This window comes from Patagioenas fasciata, chromosome 21, assembly GCF_037038585.1.
Source record: "Patagioenas fasciata isolate bPatFas1 chromosome 21, bPatFas1.hap1, whole genome shotgun sequence".
Taxonomy (NCBI): domain Eukaryota; kingdom Metazoa; phylum Chordata; class Aves; order Columbiformes; family Columbidae; genus Patagioenas; species Patagioenas fasciata.
Window position 1 is genome coordinate 5,542,919 of NC_092540.1, and position 23,773 is coordinate 5,566,691.

The 23,773-nt window shown below is 53.3% G+C and overlaps 2 protein-coding genes across 2 annotated transcripts in view; one reads left to right on the plus strand and one right to left on the minus strand.

Annotated features, from left to right (window-relative positions):
- RNPEP (arginyl aminopeptidase) lies at positions 1–7,545 on the plus strand. Its single transcript, XM_065854278.2, has 11 exons — positions 1–558; positions 1,145–1,285; positions 2,631–2,779; positions 3,265–3,381; positions 3,466–3,701; positions 4,257–4,370; positions 4,619–4,731; positions 5,071–5,179; positions 5,734–5,958; positions 6,140–6,282; positions 7,300–7,545. The coding sequence occupies exons 1-11, from the start codon at positions 16–18 to the stop codon at positions 7,462–7,464; spliced, it is 2,055 nt and encodes a 684-aa protein (XP_065710350.2). The 5' UTR covers positions 1–15; the 3' UTR covers positions 7,465–7,545.
- A 526-nt stretch (positions 7,546–8,071) lies between these two features.
- LZTR1 (leucine zipper like post translational regulator 1) overlaps positions 8,072–23,773 on the minus strand; it is a 35,445-nt gene continuing 19,743 nt past the window's right edge. Inside the window, exons 10-20 of the mRNA XM_065854277.2 lie at positions 23,490–23,600; positions 22,013–22,105; positions 20,648–20,743; positions 19,397–19,580; positions 17,745–17,914; positions 16,023–16,179; positions 14,604–14,730; positions 12,396–12,545; positions 12,124–12,229; positions 11,270–11,350; positions 8,072–8,887 (exon numbers count right to left, since the gene is read on the minus strand). Of these exons, the coding sequence (XP_065710349.1) occupies positions 8,771–8,887; positions 11,270–11,350; positions 12,124–12,229; positions 12,396–12,545; positions 14,604–14,730; positions 16,023–16,179; positions 17,745–17,914; positions 19,397–19,580; positions 20,648–20,743; positions 22,013–22,105; positions 23,490–23,600 (1,392 nt within the window). The 3' untranslated portion in view covers positions 8,072–8,770. The remainder of the gene's footprint in view (positions 8,888–11,269; positions 11,351–12,123; positions 12,230–12,395; positions 12,546–14,603; positions 14,731–16,022; positions 16,180–17,744; positions 17,915–19,396; positions 19,581–20,647; positions 20,744–22,012; positions 22,106–23,489; positions 23,601–23,773) is intronic.

Consider the following 23,773-nt stretch of genomic DNA (forward strand, 5'->3'; position numbering starts at 1 on the left):
CCTTAGATCCCCCTCATGGCTCCACCCGGACCCCCCGCCAGGGATCCCCCGGCCCCGCCCCATTCCCGCCGCGGCCCCGCCCCCTTCCCGTCTCGGCCCCGCCCCCCGGGCGGTCCCTGCCGGGCTGGCCCCGCCCCTTCCGCCGCGGCGCCGCCGGTGTCAGCGATGGCGGCCCCGGTGGGCGACGCCGCCTCCGCCAGCAGCGCGGGCGCGTGGGAGCTGCGGCACCTGCACCTGCAGCTGCGCGTGGCGTTCGCGGCGGCGGGCGCGGGGCGGCTGCGCGGGGCCGCGCGGCTCGAGCTGCGCTGCGCGCGGGACGGCGCGGGGCCGCTGCGGCTGGACGCGCACCCCACCCTGCGCGTGCGGCGGGCGGCGCTGCTGCCGCCCCCCGGGGAGAGCGGGGACCCCCCCGGGGACCCCCCCGGGGACCCCCTGCCCGTGCAGAGCCGCCCGTTCGCCAGCTACGGCAGCGCCCTGCACATCGCCCTGCCACAGCCCCCCCGCGCCGGGCAGCTGCTCACCCTGCACATCGACTACGAGGCGGGCGAGGGGCCCGGGGTGAGCGGGGGGAGCCCCAGTGCTTCTGCTCTCTGAACTGCTGGGGGGGTGGCTGGGGTGAGCCCTGGTGCCGGCTTTAGTCAAGTGGGACGGTGCGTTTAAACAAGGCCGTGGAGCACAAGTGTGATGGGAGCGGCTGAGGGAGCTGGGGGTTCAGCTGGAGAACAGGAGCTGAGGGGAGACCTTCTGATCTCTGAACTGCCTGAAAGGAGCTTGGAGCCAGGGGGGTCGGGCTCTGCTCCCCAGGAACAAGCGCCAGGAGCAGAGGAAACGGCCTCAAGTTGCACCAGGGGAGGTTGAGGTTGGATGTGGGGAACAATTTCTTCCCCAAAGGGCTGTGGGGCATTGGAACAGGCTGCCCAGGGCAGTGCTGGAGTCACCATCCCTGGAGGGCTGGACAGACAGACATGAGGTTCTCAGGACATGGGGCAGTGCCAGGGGTGGAGGTTATGGGTGGACTTGATGATCTTGAGGGGCTTTTCCAAGCAAAATGATTCTGTGACTCTATGATCATCCAGGGTGAGGAGCTGGGGACACCCCTCACCCCAGGGCCGCCCCTCACCGGGGTCTCTCCCTTCTCCCCCAGGTGTGCTGGCTCTCCCCCGAGCAGACAGCAGGGAAGCAGAAGCCCTACATGTACACACAAGGCCAGGCCGTCCTCAACAGGTCCTTCTTCCCCTGCTTCGACACCCCCTCAGTCAAATGCACGTATTCGGCCGAGGTGAAGGTAAGCGGTGGCCCCGGGAGCACGTGGGGGTGCAGACCCATCCGTCCCATCAACGCTAACGGGAGCAAAACCTTCCACGAGTTTGCTTGTGGGGGAGCTGCCGGCTCCCTTGCAGGATGTGCCACAACACTGGGTGTCACATCAGTGACACCGCCCGGGCCTGTGCAGCGCCAGCACGTTGGAGGTGATGCTCGTAGCGATCACTTCAAATCCCAGCAGAGAAGCACTTAGAACCACTTCATTCATACTCCTGTTTTTCTCTCATACTCATCCTCAGGTGAATACAGGCAGAGCCCAGTGCTGCTCATGCTTCTCCCCACCACGTGTGCTGGGCGCCGCTTCGCGCTGTCACCCATGAGCAGGTGCAGGTGCCACCGTCCTGCTGGCAGCTCTTCTCTCCCAGTGGGATGTGGCCAAAATACTCGGTGCTTGATGCCGAAATCTCAGCTAACAGTTGGGATCAACCCGGTGTTTAAACCTCTGTGCTCTCCTCACGCGGCTCCATTTGTCCAAGTGATTCCTGTAGTTGTCACAGAAAACCCTATTTTTGCCCCATCGGAGGGCAGCGAGGTGACAACTCTTGGTGTGTGCGGCAGCGGGAGGACAGCCAGGACGAGATGAGTGTGGGGGGACGCGGTTGGAGGAGGGGGGTGGCGCTGTGTCCTGCTGCCGGTGCTGGGGCTGCCAAGCTTCCAGGATGGAAGAAGCAGCTGCTGGTCCCCGAGTTTCGTACAAAAATGGGACTAAATAATGCAAATTCCCTCCTTGCGTGTGGGTGCTCATTGGGCCGAGTGCACCCGCCCCGAAGGGTGAGTGCAGGGCTCAGCTGTCATAGTGCCCGGGGTGATGCTCTGCCGAGAAAACCTTATTCCCCACGTTTGGAAGATGAGACCAGATCAGTGTCCCAGGGCTCAGCCCAGGCCAGTGGATTGGCCATGGGTCCTGCTTTGGCTCGAGAACAGGAAAAACGAGTTGTTGTGCAAGAAATAGGAGGAGAGCAGCATCCAAAGATCTGCAGCCTTTGCCCTTTGGGCACCTGCAGCCCCGGCGTTTCTCTGTCTCTCTGCACCTCGCAGGGCAGCTCTGGGTGTCCCGCTGTAGCACCCGGCCGGTGTTGAGGCCAAGTGCTCAGGGATGCTGCTGCAGGGATGCAGCTGTGATCCCAGCTCAGAGCTCGGGGCGTCCCTGCTCGGCTCCCCAAAACCTGCAGTGCCCACAGACCCGGCCGCCTCCAGCGTGCTGGGATGTGTTCGCTGTCAGAGACCGCAGCATTGCTGGCGGGGTTTAGCTGAATTCTCGCTCTGTACATTACAGATCTAACAGGTGTTGTTATCTACGTGTCCAGGTCCCTGAGGGTTTCACGGCTGTGATGAGTGCCACGAGCTGGGAGAGGGAGAAGGACAACACCTTCATCTTCAAGATGTCCCAGCCGATCCCCTCCTACCTGATTGCTCTGGCTGTTGGAGACATCGTGTCTGCTGACGTTGGCCCCAGGTAGGTGGCTCTGGAGGAAACCCGAGCGCTCAGCCCAGCTGTGGAGAGCGTGGAGACCCTGAGCGTGACCCGGCCGGTCCCCCATGTGCACACGTGGGGATGTGTCACCAGACCGTGGGCTCTGCTGGCACTTCTTGTTCTCCAGAGGGAGGAGGAGCCTCAGTACCGGGTCCCCTCAGCTTTGAGGACATCCCTGGCTCTGCTCGTTTGTCCCCCATGCACGTCAGTGAGAGCAGCAGCTCCCCATTCTTGGAGGGCTCTCACATCTCTTCCCAAGCTGGTGATTTGTTCAGGTTCCATGTAAAAACCCATTGACATTCAGACAAGGGAAGAAATTACAGCAGTTTGCGCTTCCAGTCTCACCAGTGTCCTTTATCGGCAGGCTTTCATTTTGCTGTGGAATAAACACATGCAGTTTCTGTCTGACGAAGCAATAGGGTAAAAGATCACTAATGGTTAAAACTTCCTCTTCTACACTTGGCCAGGAGCCGCGTCTGGGCCGAGCCCTGCCTGATCGAGGCTGCGAAGAAGGAGTACGATGGGGTGATCGAGGAGTTCCTGGTGGTTGGAGAGAAGCTCTTTGGACCTTATGTTTGGGGCAGGTATGGCCAAAGGGCTTGGTTCCCCGGGGCCGGGGTGGGAGCGTCGGAGCCGGTTCTGACCGAGCCGCCCGCTCCTCCCGGCAGGTACGACATCCTGTTCATGCCGCCCTCCTTCCCGTTCGGCGGGATGGAGAACCCCTGCCTCACCTTCCTGACGCCCTGCGTGCTGGCCGGGGACCGCTCCCTGGCAGACGTCGTCATCCACGAGATCTCCCACAGCTGGTTTGGCAACCTGGTCACCAACGCCACGTGGGGCGAGTTCTGGCTGAACGAGGGCTTCACCATGTACGCGCAGCGGCGCATTTCCACCGAGGTGTACGGTGCGTGGCCCGGCCGTGCGTGCGGGTCTGGGGTCTGCGCTGCGGCTCAGCGTGTCCCTCCCGGCGCTGCGGGGTACGGAGCCTGCGCTGCAGCTCGGAAGAGGTGAAGAGCAGCAGCTGCAGCGCCCCGGGGGTTTCATGTTGGCAGCAGAACCACCTTTGCTCTGAGATGGCCGGAGCCCCCGCAGCCCCGTGCTGGGGACATGGGCGCTGTGATCTTGCCCAGCGTCACTGTCCTCCTGCTCCTGCAGCTCCCTGGGGAGGTGACACCAGCCACCCTGAGCTCCCCAGACACACGGTCACATCAGCTCAGGCGTTCCTGGTGCTGTTTGCTGCACTCAGCTAAATCTTAATGGTTCTAAAATCCTCTTGCTAACCGAGGGCTGGGTTGCCGTGTCCCTTTGCAACTCCACCATCCAACGCCTTGTTTATGGGTTTCCTCCTCTCCCAGCTCACAAACTAACACTGTTTCCCTCCCGTAGCAGCACCCCGTGTGCTCGACACATGCAGGGGTCTGGTCGGGGTCTCCGATCGCCTCCCGCTTGTCTCTGCCAGGTTTGCCGTACACCTGCCTGGAGGCGGCCACGGGCCGGGCGCTGCTGCGCCAGCACATGGACAACACGGGGGAGGACCACCCGCTCAACAAGCTGCGCGTGGTCATCGAGCCAGGTCCGCGGGGCGTCCCCGTCCTCCCACGGCCGGCTGGGGGGAGCGGGGGCAGCGTTTGGGGGGAAGCTCCTGCTGCTGGGGGGTTTGTAGTTTGCAGTAAAACCAGCCGCGGTGGTGGGACCCGAGGGAGGCGATGGCTCCGGGAGGGATATGACAGGCACCCAGCACAGAAAGCGGAAATCTCAGTGCACGTGAGGGGTGTTTTGCAGATGGGCGGATGATTTCTGAGGGTTTTTGCCTCTTTGTAGGTGTCAATCCAGAAGACACGTACAATGAAACGCCCTACGAGAAGGGGTTCTGCTTCGTCAGCTACTTGGCCCATCTGGTGGGGGACCAGAGCAAGTTCGATGGCTTCCTCCAGGTGGGTGCAAGCAGGTACCCGGTGGAGATTCCAAGTCAAACACACCCCACGGTGGGAGGCCGGAGCGCGACGGGACCCTGGGAAGGGCTGGACAGGTGGCTGGGGACAGGAGGAGGAGATGGCCAGCGGAGATGTCCATGGGGGGATGAGGCAGGGACAGAGCTGGCTGCCGGCAGTGACGATGCTCTGAGGTGTCCCAGGGGACGCAGGGGGCTGGGCAGCCCCTGGGGGAGAATGGGGCTGGTGTGGGCTCAGCAATGCTGAACCGCAGGGGATGGAGCCGGGGGAGGGCCGGGCAGCCCTGCCTGGGTGAGCACACATGGCATCACGTCCCCGCAGGCCTACGTGAACCGGTTCAAGTTCCAGAGCATCACAGCGGATGACGCCCTCGGGTTCTTCCTGGAGTACTTCCCAGAGCTGAAGGAGAAAGGCGTGGACACCATCCCAGGTCAGCACGGGCCCTTCCTGGCCATGGCACCGAGGTGCCGCTTTGCAGACCAGCACCCTGCAGGCACCCATGTCCCCTGCAGACCCCCTGCTCATCAGTTTGTGCCTTTCACTGGAGACACTGCTGCTGTTACTGGCTCTGGCCATCCCGGGATCAGGCGCTGACCTGGGCTTGGGCAGGTGCCTGCTCGGCCTGATCTGTGCATCCTGTCCGTGCCCTGTGCTCAGGTGCTGTTTGTGGTTGCCCCATGGACAGCTGAGCCCGGCAGGTCTCGAGCACCAGGACGTTTGCTGGTGCAGCCGCGGGCGAGTGCTGGGATCAGGCTCAGCCAGCGGCCCAGCTCCGCCTTGCTGCAGAGATCCAGGCTTGGCAGGAGCTTTCCCTGCCGGAGCTGGCTCATCTCACTGGTGCCACTGGAGCTCTCTGCTTGTCACCATCCCCAGGCAGGTTTGCTGGTGCTGGGGACACCCCTGGAGAAGGCAGCGGGATGTCTGGGCAGCAGCGCCAGGCACGCCGTTCAGAAAACCGGTCCCAGCTCTCCCCGCTTCTTGCAGGCTTCGAGTTCGACCGCTGGCTGAACACGCCGGGCTGGCCGCCCTACCTGCCCGACCTCTCGCCGGGGGAGCAGCTGATGAAGCCGGCGGAGGAGCTGGCTGAGCTCTGGGCGGCCGATGGCTTGAACGTGGAGGCGATTGAAGCCGTGGACATCGCGGCCTGGAGGACGTACCAGCTGGTTTACTTCCTGGATCAGATCCTGCAGAAATCCCCCCTGCCTGAAGGTGAGGGCCAGGTCACCTCCTGGGGCTCTGGTCCGGCCAGTTGGTCAGGGACATGGAGACATCAGTGGGACACACAGGCCTGTGGCCATCAGCCCATCCCTGCTGTGGTCCAGCTGTGCAGGTCCTGGGGTCTGGGAGGGACTGAGCCCTTGTGGGGGTGGTAATGATCCCCCTCTCACAGGGAATGTGGAGAGGCTGAGCAAGATGTACCCAAAGATCTCCAGGGCCCAGAATGCGGAACTGCGGCTCCGCTGGTGCCAGATCATCCTCAAGAACAACCTCGAGGCCGAGTACAGCAAGGTCAAGGACTTCCTGCACAGCCAGGTGGGTCCGCAGGCAGCGGTGGCCGTGTCGGGCAGCGTGCGGTGGAGGGATGGATGGGCGCAGGGCACAGGACCTTCCGTGCCAGGAGACGGGTTGGCCTCTTGCTCTTGATAAACCCACGGAATGGTTTGGGTTGGAGGGACCTTCCCAGCTCCCCCAGTGCCCCCCCTGCCATGACAGGGACATCTTCACCAGCTCAGGTTGCTCAGAGCCCCGTCCAGCCTGGCCTGGGATGTCTCCAGGGATGGTTCATCCACCACCTCTCTGGCCAACCTGGGCCAGGCTCTCACCACCCTCGGGGCCAACAATTCCTTGCTCATTTCCAGCCTGAATCTCCCTCCTTTAATTTAAAACCATCACCCCTTGTCCTATCACAACAGCCCCTGCTCAAAAGTCTGTCCCCACCTTTCATATGGACCCCTTTTAAGTACAGAGCTTCTCTTCTCCAGCTGAACACCCCAACTCTCTCAGCCTGTCCCCCAGCAGAGCTGTTCCAGCCTCGGATCGTTCCTGTGGCTCCTCTGGCCCCTCTCCAGCAGCTCCATGTGTGTCCTGTGCTGAGGACCCAGCACTGCAGGGGGGTCTCACCAGAGCGGAGCAGAGGGGCAGAATCCCCCCAAACCTGCTGCCCATGGGGCTGGGGATGCAGCCCAAGATACGACTGATCTGGGCTGTGAGCGCACATGGCCGGGTCACGGCCAGTCTCCCATCCCCAGCACCCCGAGTCCTTCTCCGCAGGGCTGCTCCCCATCCCTCCATCCCCAGCCTGGACTGATACCGGGGGGTGCAGGACCTTGCACTTGGCTTTGTTGAATTCAAGAGCTTGCCATGGGCTCACTCCTTTTCCAAATCAAGGCATTCTCCCCTCTGCAGGTGCTGCCCATGGCAGAATCTCCCCCGTCCCCCTCCCCCGTGCTCTCTCCCTGGGCAGGCGCAGGGTGATGCTGGAGATGCTGGCCTAGGGGGTGTGGGGCTCCTGGGGAGGGGGTTGGGTAGTGACCCGCTCTGTGTCCGCAGGGGAAGCAGAAGTACACGCTGCCGCTGTACCGCGCCATGTGGGCCGGGCCGGAGGCCGCCCGGGCCCTGGCCATGGAGACCTTCTCCGCTACAGCCCCCCAGCTCCACGTCAACGTCCAGAACTACGTCAAGAAGATCCTGGGCTTGGAGGTGGCAGAGAACTAGCGCAGCTTTACCCTGGGCAGGGCCTCAGCCCTTTCTCCATCACTGCACACATTTCCGTATTAAAATTTGTAATTTTTCTCATTTTTGTGCTTTCCGTCCCCAGTGCCCCGTGGCAGCCTGAGCGTGTCCCTGCCCCACGGCCAGGCCTGTGTCCCCATGGCGGACCCACTGGCCCTGGGGATGCGCAGGTCGCTCCAGGAGACTGGTGGCTTCTCCTGGTACATCCCCCAAGGGATGTTCCCCTACTCAAGGCAGCTCTCCCCACTCCTAAAGCCGAGCCGGGAGCCCCACTGCAAACACACGAGGTTTTGATTCTCACTCCATCTCCTGGGCTCCCACCCGTTCTGCAGCCAGGGCAGCTGGAACCCGTCTCCCTCTGCGTGCAGGAGCGCCCAGCACAAGCGGGATCAGCAGCTCCCCCCTGAACTGTCTGCAAAGGGCGCTCGCTCATTCACCTTCCTGCAAAGGCAACGACTAACGGAGACACTTCAGCACTAAATTGGCAACAAGATGTAGCACGCTTATTTTTAACAAAGTGACCTTCATCAAGCTTGGAGCTCTTTTTGCTTAATTTTTTTCCAAAATGAAAGCCGAGTCAATCATGAAATGCCAAGAGAAGATGTTAACTCTTTATTAATAAATGGATTTAGAAAGGCTTAGCGAGACAGGATTAATGGATACAAGGGCCAGGAAGAACCGCTGTAATCGGGTCTGGCCTGGCGCAGAGCGCGGGGCGGCTGCAAAAGGCTTTATCTTTTAATCCACGCCAGGGAGAGTCCCTGGAAAGTCACCACGTTCTGGTCCAGCGCTCAGCCCCCCTGCAAACACCACACTTGATCTGGTCCAGCGCTCAGCCCCACTGCAAACACCACACTTGATCTGGTCCAGTGCTCAGCACCACTGCAAACACCACGCTCAGCTTCCCCTTACAGCCCTGGCTGGTCAGCTCACCTTCTTTAGATAGTATTCTTTAAATATTTTGTTTCCAAGTATTAATGACTCTCTTACTCATGACTGCGTTATTTTACAGTATAACAGTAATAATGGGCTCGATACTGAACTTGGCTACTCCCAAAACCACGTTATCATCTCACTTATACTTGTGTAACAGAGCCCAAACTCTTCTCCACAAAGGTACAAACCACGCAAATCCACGGGAGAGCAAGTCGGTCGTGTCCACACTCCTCTTGGGCACCTGCTAAATCGTGCAGACACGGAGCAGCTCGGTATGGAATGGTAAAACAGAGTCGGCCGTAAAGTGCTGTTTTTTTAAGGAACGAATGACAGGTTGGGTGACCGAAGCGCATCATATGTCTGAGCCCAGCTCCGCGCACTGCTTGTCTGAAATGTGCTTTGCTAGCGACTCTATGATGTCGACGAGGAGCAGCTGGCTGAGCGAGCGGAGATGTGGCAACTTGGAGACCTTCAAGGAAAGGAAAGAACAGAAAACAAACAAAAAAACAAAGCAAAGAAATTAAACCCCTCCCCAAATCACGGCTGATGTATCGGGCTTCACCCCAACCACCCCTCGGGAACAGGACCGCGAGAGCGGCCCCGGGGCTCCAGCGTGACCTGTGTTATAACCCACGTCAGACTCCGCGTGGTGGGGATGGAGAGCAGCAGAAACGCTGACCCCAGCACCGCTGCTGTAATTACAGGAGTGTAATTACTGGTTATATTGACAACTCTACCGCTAATGGTGCCAACTAAGCACTCTCCTAAAAGGCAAAGTTGTGCATCCTGGACTTTGATGCTGCTGGGGACGTGACACTGGACCCGATCTCTGCGGCGCCCTCGCTGGTTCTGCTGGTGACGGCGGTGACGGGAGCACTGGACAACACAAACCTTCGCCGTACAGGGTGTGTGAGCAGCTACAACAGACTCGTCACTCTCAGGCTGGTCAGAAGCTCAACTGTTACCACAAAGGAGCTCTACAGGTTCCTTCCTATTCCACGACCTCACAGAAATGAGCCAGTAATCCCTCTTTTCAGAGTTATTAACAGCCATGCCCAGCATGGAGGGCCTGGAAGTCTGTCCGTTTATCCCACCTGTGTTAACAGATCTAAGAAAAGCTATCTCCTCACTCTAAGAAGCTCAACTGTGATAAAGAATAAAGACTTCTTGAGCATCTTTTGGAACCCAGGAAGGAAACGGCTGAGTACGCTTTCAGCAATAGCTCTGGACACGTGCTTGATGGAGTGTCCCCAAAATACGGGTTTGTGAGGATGGGGAGGGGAAGAGACCCTGGTGGGATCCTGCCCTGCAAAGGAACAGATGGGGCAGCCGTACAAACACTTGAGAACAGCAGCTTTATTAGGGCTTTTGCACAACGCTGACACACAAGAGCCTAAACCCACCTTGCCCAAGCCAGCAAACCCCTGGGAGCAGCTCTTCAACCAGTGCTCTTACTGCAGGGAAACTCCTTCGCGGTCCAAACCCAGACCAGCGTTCATCAGGCTGGAGGAACAGGAGACCCCAGTGGCCACAGACCCGCCTGCCTAAGCCGTGATGACCCCCGGGCTGGCAAACGTCACCCCGCAGCAAAAGATTGTGCCCAGCCACATGGCCACCCCACGCCGGGCCAAAAATCACACGTCAGAGCCTCTCAGGCCGAAGAAAAACATCGCGTCACTGCGATTTCGTCGTGCACGTCTGCTTGACGGTCGTCCAGGCGCACGTTGATGAACACTGTTCTAAACAGGCAGTGGTTTGAATAGAAAGCATTTCGACGTATCCTGGTTAGTGAGGGGCAACTGAGTAACACCCTTCAAAACCTCGTTCTGTGACACGTCGCGATGTTGGGATCGCACCAACACCAACACCAACACCAACATCGTTCTGTGGCCTCCACTGGGGAGTGGAGACCATGAGGTTCCAGCTCTAGGGACTGTGACACATTGACCCCAAACTGGAGGCTGTCCCAGCGCCCTGGTCGCCCTGTAACCGGCTTGGGTGCTGCCTCCGCTCTCCAAGCTCTTTACGCATTTTCAGTTATTTCTGAATGTAAAAAGCTTTACCCTTGGACAGCAAAGGGTACAAACTGGAGCCAGCGCCACTCTCCTTCCCAACACCCAGCAGCGGGAGGATTGCGAGTTTAAATATATTAAAGAGACCGAGCTACTTGAATACTAACGAGGGAATTATTATCAATAAGTGTGTTGCATCCAGCAATCCCAATTCCGATGATTTATCTACCGATTTCAACAATGCCAGCACATTGTGCAATGAAGTGGTGACACGCTGGGAAACTCTCATGGAGGGATCGTATCTCAGGGAACAACGCGATGACAATTCCCTTATTCTCCCGAGTGAGGACAGGGATATCAGCACATCAGGCTCTTGACCTTTCCTGTCACGAACGCATCATCCCATGTATCACAACACAGAAAGCCCAGCCAGGACGTGTAATTTGCCTCTTGAGCACATGATAATAAAACATCTATGACAGAGAATAATTCAAGAGAAATACGAACAGCACACTCGTAACTGCAGGGGAGAGATTTGTGCCCTTGACACATGACAAACTTACGACACACGAGAATCCAGCGATGGCACAAATTAAGAGCTGGACCAAGTGGCAATGGAAGCAGTTCTGGGTAACTTCTGCTTTGGAAGGTCTCCACCTTTCCAGACCAGGCTTTTCTAGTCTTTGAGCGTGACAAGCGTGCCTGGCAGACTTGTGAGCGCCAGTGATACGCGGCCAGCTCTCACACGAATGAAACCGATCCCTATATTAAGGTGTCTTTAACCAATGCAGCGACAGAGGACAGCAGCTCCCAAAAACCCCAGAAAAGCTGGAACCAACCTTGATGAACTGGTGCACGATGATGTGCAGGCAGTGCCTCTTCATGTCCAGCGCCTGCGTCTTGTCAGCCGCCTCCAAAATCTAAAGCAAAAGCGACGATGTGATTTCCTCTGCGTGCAAACACTGTTCTGAGCTACGGAAACGTCTCGTCTTCATCACAAATCTGAATCTTTTCTGAACCATTCAAAAATGAGCTTTGGGTTTAAAATGTGTGGAGTCCTCAAGAGATAATCAGTAGGAAACTGCAGATGTGTCGCAGAGCCAGGTCCCTGAAGTGCCCCAGAGGGGCACAGGCAAGCGCCAAAAGCATTTAATGCTGGAATGGACTCTCCTCGTGCTGCAGGGGCTCTGGTCTGCCTGCCCAGCCGATGGCTTTGTGGGCTTGCTTATCACAGAATATTTTTGCTTAACTTAAGCTTCATTGCCAGATCCCGCCAGCATTACTGATAGAACAAGACCAGCGTCACCTGCACATCACAGTTTGCCCTGGTACAAATGTCTATGGAAAAAAGGGTTTGGAGTTGAGTGCTCAGCACCTGTTACATCTTAAAAAGTGCCTTAGAGACACTGGTCTGTGGGGGGGATGAGCAGTGTCTGCTGCACAGGAGCACAGTGGCACAAAAAGCAGCTGCAGTCCTATATTCTGATATTTTTCCATGCAGTCTTAGGCAATCATGACCCCAACTCACTGCCTTCAAACGCTTCCCTACACAAATCCGCTTAAAGTTACACACCTTCATAGTCTAACGCTTCAAATAAGAATTCTTCTTGAAAGAAGAATAAATCCCAGGCCCGCTTGATTAGACCCTTTGTCTTTTCTGTAAGTGGCTGATCACAGCCACCCGGGGCCGTACCTGCAGCACGTTCTCCACTGTGACATTCATCTCCAGATTCTGCTTGCAATAGGCCTGCAGTCTGTTATTGGAGAAGCCGTAATAGTAAGGTGCAGCAAAGAGGTAGCTGTTAATCTCATTAAGGAACAAAAAAACCCGTAAAGCAAAGTTAAGAGCACTTACTGGAAACACAAACGCCATGATGGAGGCTCAGGTGCTGTGTCTGTTAATGCAAACCTGACTAATAACCCTCTGAGCTGGTTATCCTTCAGTTACTTCACATCTAAGGATACAGCGAGTCTTCAGGAGGCATGTTCACCTCACCATAGTAGATGTATCTAAGCATAGATTCAAATGCTTGCTTGCTGGGAACCATTTCGCCTATAGAAATATTCACTTGTCCATCTTCTGGCATGAAGGAGCGGAACATGGCTTCAAAGTAACTGGTAAAAGAAAGCAAGCCGCTGTGAGACGTTCTGCAGACGGATGTTTAACCCAGAGTTGTTCTGAGGCCGCTCTTAAGCAGAGCAGCAAATTCAGGTGACAACCTTGGCAAAACCACCCCTAAATTGTTGTTTTGTGTGTGTCTGCCTGTGAGAGAACTCCAAATATAATCCCCGTAATTTCCATCAGCACTACCTGCAATTTCTCTCTGTTTCTTGAAAATTAGGACACATGGTGCTTTGATTTTTGTCTCATTTGCATAAGACCCAGTACAGAGCTTAAAGCATTATGAATTTCCTTGCTATCCGCAGGCTGCCAATCACGCAGGGTTGTTTTAAGAGCTGTGAAATGCTTCTGGTAAAATACCACAGCAACTAATACTGAATATTATTGCTGGGACTGGGAAAAAAAAGGGGACAGTATTTGAAATAGAAATTTCTGTGAACGCAATGTCTTGCAGAACATAAAGGTGCAGGGACACAGAACACAGAGGTGAGGGACAAACCCGCTTCATCCGCATACTGAGGACGGAGAACAGTTCCCATCGTCAGACGGGTGAACGATTACACTGGTCTCTGCACCAAGCATGGGAACAATCTAGTCTCTGTTATGCACCATTTTTGTTATGCTTATTCATACCCTGTCTTAAATATCAGCAAGTGAGAAAAAGACTCAAGTTGTGCATGATTCAGAATGGATGTTCACCATCAGAAGATTCTCTTGCTTTTCGCTTCACTGAAACTGCCTCACACTTTACAACGTTTCTCCCTTCCTGTGGTTTTACAGATTCTTTTTCTTGCAGTGCAGCTACTCATACATCCTCTAGAGAACCTCTACAGTTTTCACTTCCTCCTATCACACAGAGTCACAGCATGGACTGGGTTGGAAAAGCCCTCAGAGATCATCCAGTCCAACCCTTGCTCCAACTCCAGTCCGCTCACCAGATCATGGCACTAAGTGCCATGGCCAATCTCAGTTTAAAAACCTCCAGGGCCGGTGAGTCCAGCACCTCCCTGGGCAGCCATTCCAATGCTGACCAGTCTCTCTGCACAGAATTGCTTTCTCATCTCCAGCCTCAATTTCCCCTGGCAGAGTTGAAGCCCATGCCCCCTTGTCCTATTGCTGAGTGCCTGGGAGAAGAGCCCAATCCCCCCTGGCTAGAACTGCCCTTCAGGTCGTTCTAGAGAGTGCTGAGCTCACCTCTAAGCCTCCTCTGCTCCAGACTGAACAAGTCCAGCTCCCTCAGCCTCTCCCCATAGGGCTTGTGCTCAAGTCCCTTCCCCAGTCTTGTTGCTCTTCTCTGGACCCGCTCCAGCACTTCAATCTCTTTCCTGAGCTGAGGGGCCCAGAACTGAACACAATACTCCAGGTGTGGCCTCCCCAGTGCAGAGCACAGGGGAAGGATCACTGCCCTTGTCCTGCTGACCACACTGGTTTGGATACAGGACAGGACACCATTGGCCTTCTTGGCCACCTGGGCACACTGCTGGCTCCTGTTGAGCTTCCTGTCCATTAGTCCCCCCAGGTCCCTTTCTGCCTGACTGCTCTCCAGCCACTCTGTGCCAGCCTGGAGCGCTGCAGGGGTTGTTGTGGCCAAAGGGCAGGACCTGGCACTTGGCCTTGTTGAACTTCATCCCATTGGAATCGGCCCATTCTTCCAGTCTATCCAGATCCCTCTGCAGAGCCCTCCTGCCTTCCAGCAGGTCCACACTCCCTCCCAACTTGGTGTCATGGTCTCAATCCCCTCATCTAAATCATCAATAAAGATGTTAAACAGGACTGGACCCAACACTGACCCCGGGGACACCACTAGTGACTGGCCACCAGCCAGATGCAGCCCCATTCACCAGTGCTCTCTGGGCCCAGCCCTATCTGTCCCTGCTGGGTATAAAATTAATCACTTAAAGGCTTATCACACTCACTGCACAAAGCTGCATCTTACACTTTATGTGGATATACAGTTCCTTCCTGACTTTAAAAAAAAGCAAGTTGACCCACAGACTGCACAGCACTGAATATCACAACCTTAGGTTCAGTGTTAGCGAGCAGTGACGCACCTGGAGCGGGCAGCTAGGATGGCTTTATGTGCTGGCCATGGGTGGCCGTCCAGGAGAAGGATGATATCACAGAATTCAGTCCCAGCTCCTTCTAAGTACGCCTTCATGTCCTGAATTAAAGACGTTCCTGAAAGCCCAGGGAGAGAAACAGTTAAAGACGTGACAGTTCTGGGTGGTATCAGACTAATCATCAATCAAACTGATCCGTGGGCAAGTGGTAGCTCCAGCCCCCCTGTCCTTTGGGATGTCGGGGTGAGCGGGAGGCAAGTCCTTCCTCAGATGTTGGAGCAAAATGAGCTTCGTCCTTCCCCATCGCCACCTGAAACCAACCGCCAGCTCTGCTGTTCCACCACACTGGCCGTGCCCACACTGAAAGGTGTTCTCTAGAGATAAAGAAACTGCAATTTTCCCCACTCTTTTCATTATTTCCATCCACCAGGAGTATTAAATTTTGTCTCTTAGTGGAAAAGCTTTCCTCAAATTCTCCACAAAAAGCTTCTTTGATGCCACATTTTCATGAACCTTTGAAAATACACAGTAACTGAGAGATACAGCAAATTCAAGTCTGATCCGAACTCACCGGTACTGTCAGTTTTTTGCTGTTTGGGTGTCTCACACCGTTCCAGCTGTAGGTACAGACGCTGGCCCAATGCTGCAGCCCTCCCTGGCACACACGCCAGCCAAGGGCCCTCTGCTCCGCCTCCCAGGCCTGGCCTCCCCATCTTTCCCTCTATCCCCAATTCTTCTTGTGCAGTATTCCAAATACATACTGGCAATGCCTCCCAACTTGGTGGCCTCAGCAAATTTCATTATTACATGCTGGTTTGTGTGTGTCAGGATGGTAAAATCTTGCATAAGGCTAGTCCCAAATCAGTCCTTGATGAACTAACTCTGTATTAAAATTGTAAATCAAATGTTCTTCTTCCAGCATGACCACTAGTACAGGTTATTTATCTTCTCCCTACCTTCTCTTTCTGTTAACTTTTCTTTCTCCTGGTTAATCTTTCCATGCTTATCTCTCTCCCTCTCCAGTAAGCTCCACCTCGTCAGCACCGCTTTACTCACAAGATCTTCCCTACTCCTGCTCCTTCTTCAGTGAAAACTCAGCTTTGGTACCTTGGTTATTGAGTCCACTCACACTGCAGGTCGTTCTTTATACCTTTTTGTTCCTTCTGCCTCTTCTATCAACACAATCAGGATATTTTATTGGAAGAACATGACCATATTTAACATGGCCTTTCATGGATTTTGGTGGGATAATGTTCTGACTGAAGCTCACTGTGAGTCTGGGAAACAGCCTAAGCACAATTAACCCAACCGGAGAACCGGTGCTCTGCTTCCTAGGCTGCTTTAGCCTAAACAAACCACTAGTAAAGCAAAAGCAGCACAACCGATTACTTTATAGAGCAGAAAAGTTACCGATGTCAAGGGGCTGATCGGAATGCGTTCGAACAGGAGGCTGCTGCTTTCTCCGCACAATCTCCACTATGAGCGACGAAGAAAGATGCTCAAACTCCTTCATCATTATCACTTGATTAAAATGTGATTCCTTCACCACAAAGTTCAGGCAATGTTCCTTAAAATAAAAAATAAATATCACTATATTAATAGAAATGTACGGTTTACTGCATAATTTATCCTACAGCATCACGTAAGGGTTACCTTGTCCCATCCTGCCCTTACGACCCTCCCCAGGGATCCTGCAGCTGCCACTATCAATGAGCTCCTTCCTAAGGGACTGTTTAGGCTCCTACTTGAATGGGAAATTCAGGACAATTCTAAGCATCCAGAAAAAAACCTGACTAAGAAATAATAACGAGGAAAATACTAATTGTCTCCCACCCAGCTGCTCCGAAGCTTTCTGAAATAGGAATCTCCGGAGACGTTGGAAACCTCATGGACTTAACCAAGATCAGTTGCTATCTCATAACAATTCTTCATACAATTAGATACCAAAGTTGATTTAGAAGGATGAAGAGAAAAATAACTTGCAGAGTTTCCCTGTGTGGATTTTGCCGTAACCTTTTCTCTAAAGGCTCAAACAGTCTCGAAGAGCTTTTGTGGGTTGTGTGACAAACTTGCCAGAAAACCCAGGGTGGTGGGAAGGTGCCAAACAGACCAGACCGAACGCTGAACACTTATAAGAACAAAAACTGGGACCTCATTCACCAGTGCGAGCTGAGGTTTTTCCCTCAGAACACTTGCATAAGCAAAGAACATAATCAATACCAGCTCACCATAAGGTGAGTAGAAAATACACCCAGAAAAGCAATTCCTACTGTCCAAAAGCCCTTGTCCCACCACAGAGAGACGAAGAACAGCAGACACATTTTGCTTTTCAGTCGAGTGATTTTCAGATCAAAAGCATGAGAACAGAATTCAATTTTTCAGCAGAACAGGTGAAAGAACCTGTGGGCAGTTTCTGTTTAAAACAGTGGGACCAGAAGATGCAGATTCCATCTCGTTGCGGTGAGAGTGAACTGAGGGAGATGAAGCCACTCTGCCTGTTACATCCTACAGGGCAAATACGCAAAAGTATCAAACACTTCTTGAAAACACCTACATAATATTTATGAGCAACTTCAGGACAATCCACAACTCAACTATAACTGTAGGAAAGGGCTCAACTGGCAAAAGCTAAGAGCTGATATCTTCTGCAAAACATTAATGACATCAATTTCATTATATAAATTTCTTATTGGTTACTTTGTAGGAGCATCTCCCGTGTGAGGAAAGGCTGAGGGAGCTGGGGCTCTGGAGCTGGAGAAGAGGACACTGAGGGGGGACTCATTCATGTTTACAGATATCTAAAGGGGCAGTGTCAGGAGGATGGAGCCAGGCTCTTCTGGGTGACAACCAGTGACAGGACAAGGGGCAATGGGTGCAAACTGGAACACAGGAGGTTCCACTTAAATGTGAGAAGAAACTTGTTCCTGGTGGGGGTGGCAGAGCCTGGCCCAGGCTGCCCAGGGAGGTTGTGGAGTCTCCTTCTCTGCAGACATTCAAACCCGCCTGGACCCCTTCCTGTGGAACCTCAGCTGGGTGTTCCTGCTCCATGGGGGGATTGCACTGGATGAGCTTTCCAGGGCCCTTCAACCCCTCACATTCTGGGATTCGGTGATTCTGTGAAACCGTGATTACCTTCAGCTGATCCAGCTGAAGCTTGTTAGCGTTCTCACACACAATGAGCACGTTCTGCAGATCTACAGATGCTTCAATGTATTGGAGGCAGAGCTGTTCCAGTCGAGAGAGCTTGAAGTTTAAGGCTAGTTTGTATACATCCATAATAAGTAACACATCCTGCACATGACCTGAAATTACAAGAGAGAAAAATGCTGGGGAGCTCACAGAACAAAAAGAGAAACTTTTCTCATAGTATTTATTGACTTGAGCAGTTGGAATGGTAGAACAGGCAGGGATTGGAACATTTTTATGGAGCATTCCATTGCTGGTTGGACAAAACCTGAGCTGACACTAAAAACGGAGTTTCAAAACTGAGGTATGAAAGAGCCACCCCAAAATTTGGACCAAGACTTTGTGACGATCTGGATCACAATTTTGTAAAACCCACGAATGAAAGTGAAGCCTCTAAAAACAGTGACAAGCAGAGGGGCGGGGGGACCCTCGCAGGCCACCACAAGTCCCAGCCTGCAAGTGTTTTTAACTCAGGGATATTCAATCTACGCATGAAATGGATTTTTCCTTTCTTGAGGCGTCCCTTCAGATTGGCGTTTTGAGGTGATAAATACTGGCTTGCTCTGCCTTTCTGTGTGGGCTCAGTTTGCAATGGAGCAAAACAATGCCAGAAAAAGGAAATAAGGCAACCCAGGACACGCGGTCCTGCCAGGCTGGGTGCTGTAGTTTTCAAAATACCATGAAGGGACCTGGGGGTCCTGGGGACAGCAGGGTGACCATGAGCCAGCACTGGGCCCTTGTGGCCAGGAAGCCAATGGGACCTGGGGTGGGTTAGAAGGGGGTGGTCAGTAGGTCAGAGAGGTTCTCCTGCCCCTCTGCTCTGCCCTGGGGAGACCACACCTGGAATATTGTGTCCAGTTGTGGCCCCTCAGTTCCAGAAGGACAGGGAACTGCTGGAGAGAGTCCAGCGCAGCCACCAAGATGCTGAAGGGAGTGGAGCATCTCCCGTGTGAGGAAAGGCTGAGGGAGCTGGGGCTCTGGAGCTGGAGAAGAGGAGGCTGAGGGGGGACTCATTCCTGGGGATCAATATGGAAAGGGACAGTGTCAGGAGGATGGAGCCAGGCTCTTCTCGGTGACAACCAGTGACAGGACAAGGGGCAATGGGTGCAAACTGGAACACAGGAGGTTCCACTTAAATGTGAGAAGAAACTTGTTCCCAGTGAGGGTGTCAGAGCCTGGCCCAGGCTGCCCAGGGAGGTTGTGGAGTCTCCTTCTCTGCAGACATTCAAACCCGCCTGGACACCTTCCTGTGGAACCTCAGCTGGGTGTTCCTGCTCCATGGGGGGATTGCACTGGATGAGCTTTCCAGGTCCCTTCAACCCCTCACATTCTGTGATTCTGTGATGAAATTTTTGTTTGTGTTCGTTTTTCACACCTTTTGGGAAGATCAAGAACCTGCTTTTCCTTGATGCTTGAAAAAAATTACAAAACCCCAAAGCACTGTTAGCACACACTGACAGAAATCTGCTGTTAATCTCAGGTAAGTAATTAAGTGCTTAAAGCAGGATTGATCATCCTCAAATGCTCAATCCTGCTCTGTATCAAAACAAAAGTTTGCTCCCCAGTTGCTAGCACTTTTTTTTATCCCGCTGTCCTACCTTTGCGAGGGTATTTTATTTTATCCGTGTACAGGAACTGCATGAGCACCTCGAAGGGCTGGGCCTCGGCCTCTCGGATGGGCACCTCCAGCAGCGGCTGCAGGCGGCACAGCTTGACGTTCCCCCCAATCCCATCCTTCTGGCACGTCGCGTGTCCCTCGTCTTCAATATCTTGCTTTGATTTCTGGGACAGAAAAACAACCACTCAAACAAGGCAACGAGGCTGTTGCCAGCTCACGCTCGTTACTGTCAAACCAGAGGATCCTTCTCGTTTACTGCACGATCATCAAGACCCAAGCTCTCGTTATCTTCAATAAGGAATTCATATCGCTTAGACTGACTGGTCCACATCCTGTGACAAACGTGACAAACAAATGTAACCTGCTGGACAAAGCTCAAAAGCAGGAGCTCAGAAAAAGGGAGGAATGGATTCTACGCAGCTCCCATTTCTGCCCTCAGCAGGAACAGCATCTCTCCTTGGAGAAGGAGCAGGATCCACAGAGCCCTGCCTTGCAAAGTCAGAGCTCAAAGCGCCACACACCACTCTGGTACTCACAGAAGTATTTTAGGCCACATTCTTACTCTCAAGTTTCACTTTGACAGCCTTTCCCAGTGAAGATGGAGGGCTGGGGGGTGGCAAAGTAATTAACTAAGGAGTAATGAGGCATCCGTCTGTCTTACTGCAGGTTGTGTGCTACCACCTCCTCGACAGCGATAAAAACTTTGCTGTTGAAAAGCTGTAAGCAGTTAAAATTAATAGACAATGGACCACTGGCACCAGACCTTCAACTCTGGAAAACGCATCAGGAAATGCTAAGGGAGAGGGCACAGAGCCAGCCTCAAAACCTTAACGCTGCCTTCCCTCTAATCCGTTTTACCTTGCAGACCATCCCCCGGGACATGCAGCTTTCACCCCACCAAAGGGGGGTACACGCACCTCCCCAGGGGGATTCCACAAGATTAGAACTCAGCTACGAGAGTGCCCAAGAACCACACCGTGAAATCCACATAACTGGATTAACTTTGGCTCCTCCACATTTCGCTCCTCGCCTGGTCTGATATACATGCAGCAGCCTATGTTTAATGCTAATTAACCTCTTTATTTTACTTGCCCAAGAGTGTCTTAGCGTCAGATACTGCTCTGGTCCTACATCTGTCTGCAGATATTATCTTTTTCCTAACAACCTGATTTCCAAAATGGGGTAGAATAATCACTACCATGCCACCAGATCACTTTTCTAAAATATTCACCTGTTTCAGCCTCTCCCTTGCCTGGATGATTTTCTTTTTCAGCCACTTGCAGCGAGCTGTAACAATCGCAGTGTGCCCTCGAACTCGTTCTTCCTTCTGTCAAAGGCAAACCAATAACACGTATTAAACTTTTCTTCCCAAATCACACGGTGGTGGCAGATGGCAGAAGCCATAGAAACCTGGGCTGAACTCCAGGTTACTATACATTAAGTTAGAATCAAAGGCAACTCTGCATCTGCTTTACACATACAGATGAAATTCAACACCTATTTTCCCTACAAACAGACGTCAAACACCATTTGGAAGAAGTCTTTGTTACGTTCAGCAAGTGGAAGCTGTCGCGTAAGTTCAGTGTCACAGATTTTGCTTCTTATTGTTCCATCTGATTGTCCAGGCATGGATGAGGAGCGGGTTGAGAGTCTGTGGGTGAAAGTTAAGGGGCAGGGTGGCAGGGGTGATACTGTTGTGGGTGTCTATTCTAGGCCACCAGATCAGGGTGAGGAAGTTGACGAGGCCTCTGCACACAGCTGGGAGCAGCCTCACAGTCACAGGCCCTGGTTGTGGTGGGGGGTTTGAACTTCACTGGTGTTTGCTGGAAGGACGACTCGGCCGGCAGCCACAGTCTAGGAGGTTCCTCCAGTGCATTGATGAGAACTTTGTGATGCAAAGGGTGGAGGAGCCGACTAGAAGAGGTGCACTGCTGGACCTCATCCTCACTGACAAGGAGGGGCTGGTTGAAGCGGTAAAGGTTGAGGGCTGCCTTGGTTGCAGCGACCACGAGATGGTGGAGTTCAGGATCTCGTGTGGCAGGAGCAGGATAGCAAGCAGAATTGCAACCCTGGCTGACAGACATTCATGTTTACAGATATCTAAAGGGGAGTGTCAGGAGGATGGAGCCAGGCTCTTCTGGGTGACAACCAGTGACAGGACAAGGGGCAATGGGTGCAAACTGGAACACAGGAGGTTCCACTTAAATTTGAGAAGCAACTTGTTCCTGGTGAGGGTGGCAGAGCCTGGCCCAGGCTGCCCAGGGAGGTTGTGGAGTCTCCTTCTCTGCAGACATTCAAACCCGCCTGGACCCCTTCCTGTGGAACCTCAGCTGGGTGTTCCTGCTCCATGGGGGGATTGCACTGGATGAGCTTTCCAGGTCCCTTGAACCCCTCACATTCTGGGATTCTGTGAAATTTATCTGGATTAGGGCAGTTTACTAAAGCAGACACACATCACTTTCAATAGTGACGCTGCTCTTAAAACTCATTCCCAGGGTTTCTGGCACAACCATGGTAAAATTTGCTTTTCCCAGCAAACATGCAACACACGCAGCAACAAACACCCCGTTGGCACCAAGCAAAAAATTCTACTCACCTCTCCCAAAACAAACTCCAGATCACTGAACTGCCTGTTTTCCCACAATTTTCCGTAATCTTCATGTAGAGTGCATTTAGGGTAACAGGAAAACTGAAACAAAATCCCACAGAAGACGGAATTCATTTCACATGGGTATATCCAACAGCACTGTAGTTACACACGCTATCACTGGATTTTCTGATTAATTCGACCTCAATGTAGTGTATAAAGTACAAAAATAACAAGCAAACCAAACGCACACAAGGGCTCCCTCTTTGGGGAGGACAATGAAAGACAATATAGGGTAACACAGAGGAATTGGGGCTCTTCACAACTCACAGGTTTGGTGGCTACGAGTTCCACCTCCTCTCAGGACTTGCCTGAGCGTCCAATTAAAATAAACTTGAATGTAGAGAAGATTTGACCTGGTGTGAATATGTTGAAATTTGAAACCCCAGTAGTTACTGGGGGGTGGAAGCGCAGCGTGAACATAAAACTTCGGGACAAAATGCTCTGACCCCGTATCTGCTCTGTGTCCAAACCAGCGTGGTCAGCAGGACAAGGGCAGTGATCCTTCCCCTGTGCTCTGCATTGGGGAGGCCACACCTGGAGTGTTGTGTTCAGTTCTGGGCCCTCAGGTCAGGAAAGAGACCGAAGTGCTGGAGCGGGTCCAGAGAAGAGCAACAAGACTGGGGAAGGGACTTGAACACAAGCCCTATGGGGAGAGGCTGAGGGAGCTGGGCTTGTTCAGTCTGGAGCAGAGGAGGCTTAGAGGTGAGCTCAGCACTCTCTAGAACGACCTGAAGGGCAGTTCTAGCCAGGGGGGATTGGGCTCTTCTCCCAGGCACTCAGCAATAGGACAAGGGGGCAGGGGCTTCAACTCTGCCAGGGGCAATTGAGGCTGGAGATTAGAAAGCAATTCTGTGCAGAGAGAGTGGTGAGCATTGGAATGGCTGCCCAGGGAGGTGCTGGACTCACCGGCCCTGGAGGTTTTTAAACTGAGATTGGCCATGGCACTTAGTGCCATGATCTGGTGAACGGACTGGAGTTGGACCAAGGGTTGGACTGGATGATCTCTGAGGGCTTTTCCAACCCAATCCATTCTGTGATTCTGTGACCCAGAAACCACAAAGCTGACAGGACAGGAATAGACAATTTTCAGTTAAACATCCTGGCAAATCCATCTGATAGATTTTTTCAATCATTTGTCAAAACAAGTTGTCACAATCTCTGTTAGAACTTCAGGAGGCACTGGAGAGCTTGGCCTTACCAAAATGTCTGTCCAGGCAATAGATCTCAAAAGATTTTAAAGATCTACAATCACCTTTTGGTGGCTGAATCTGAAATGCAAAGGTTTCCTGCAGGAAGGATGCAAAACGAAAGCCACGGAGCTCAGCGTGAGCCAAGGCAGAAACTGAGGCACGTGCGGGGACAGAGCCGGGAGGATTCATGCAGAATTGGTGCGGATGCTTGAGCAGGTTTATTGGGGAATTACCTGGAACCTGTACATTTCTCCACTCCGAATGTTATTGTCCACTGTGCCCCCAAAGATGTACATGGCATCCGAGATAACAGCCGCGGCGTGGAAGAGTCTCCCGCTGGGTAACTAGGGAAAGGAAAGGACAAAATAGGTGAGGGAATAAGTAAAAGTATCTTTTCTTTTTCTCCTAAGGAAAAGAGCCTGCAACAGAACAAAATCAGCATTAGTCTGAAGTGACACAACCGCTTGCAGCTTAATCACAGAATCATAGACTAATTTTGGTTGGAAAAGCCCTGTAA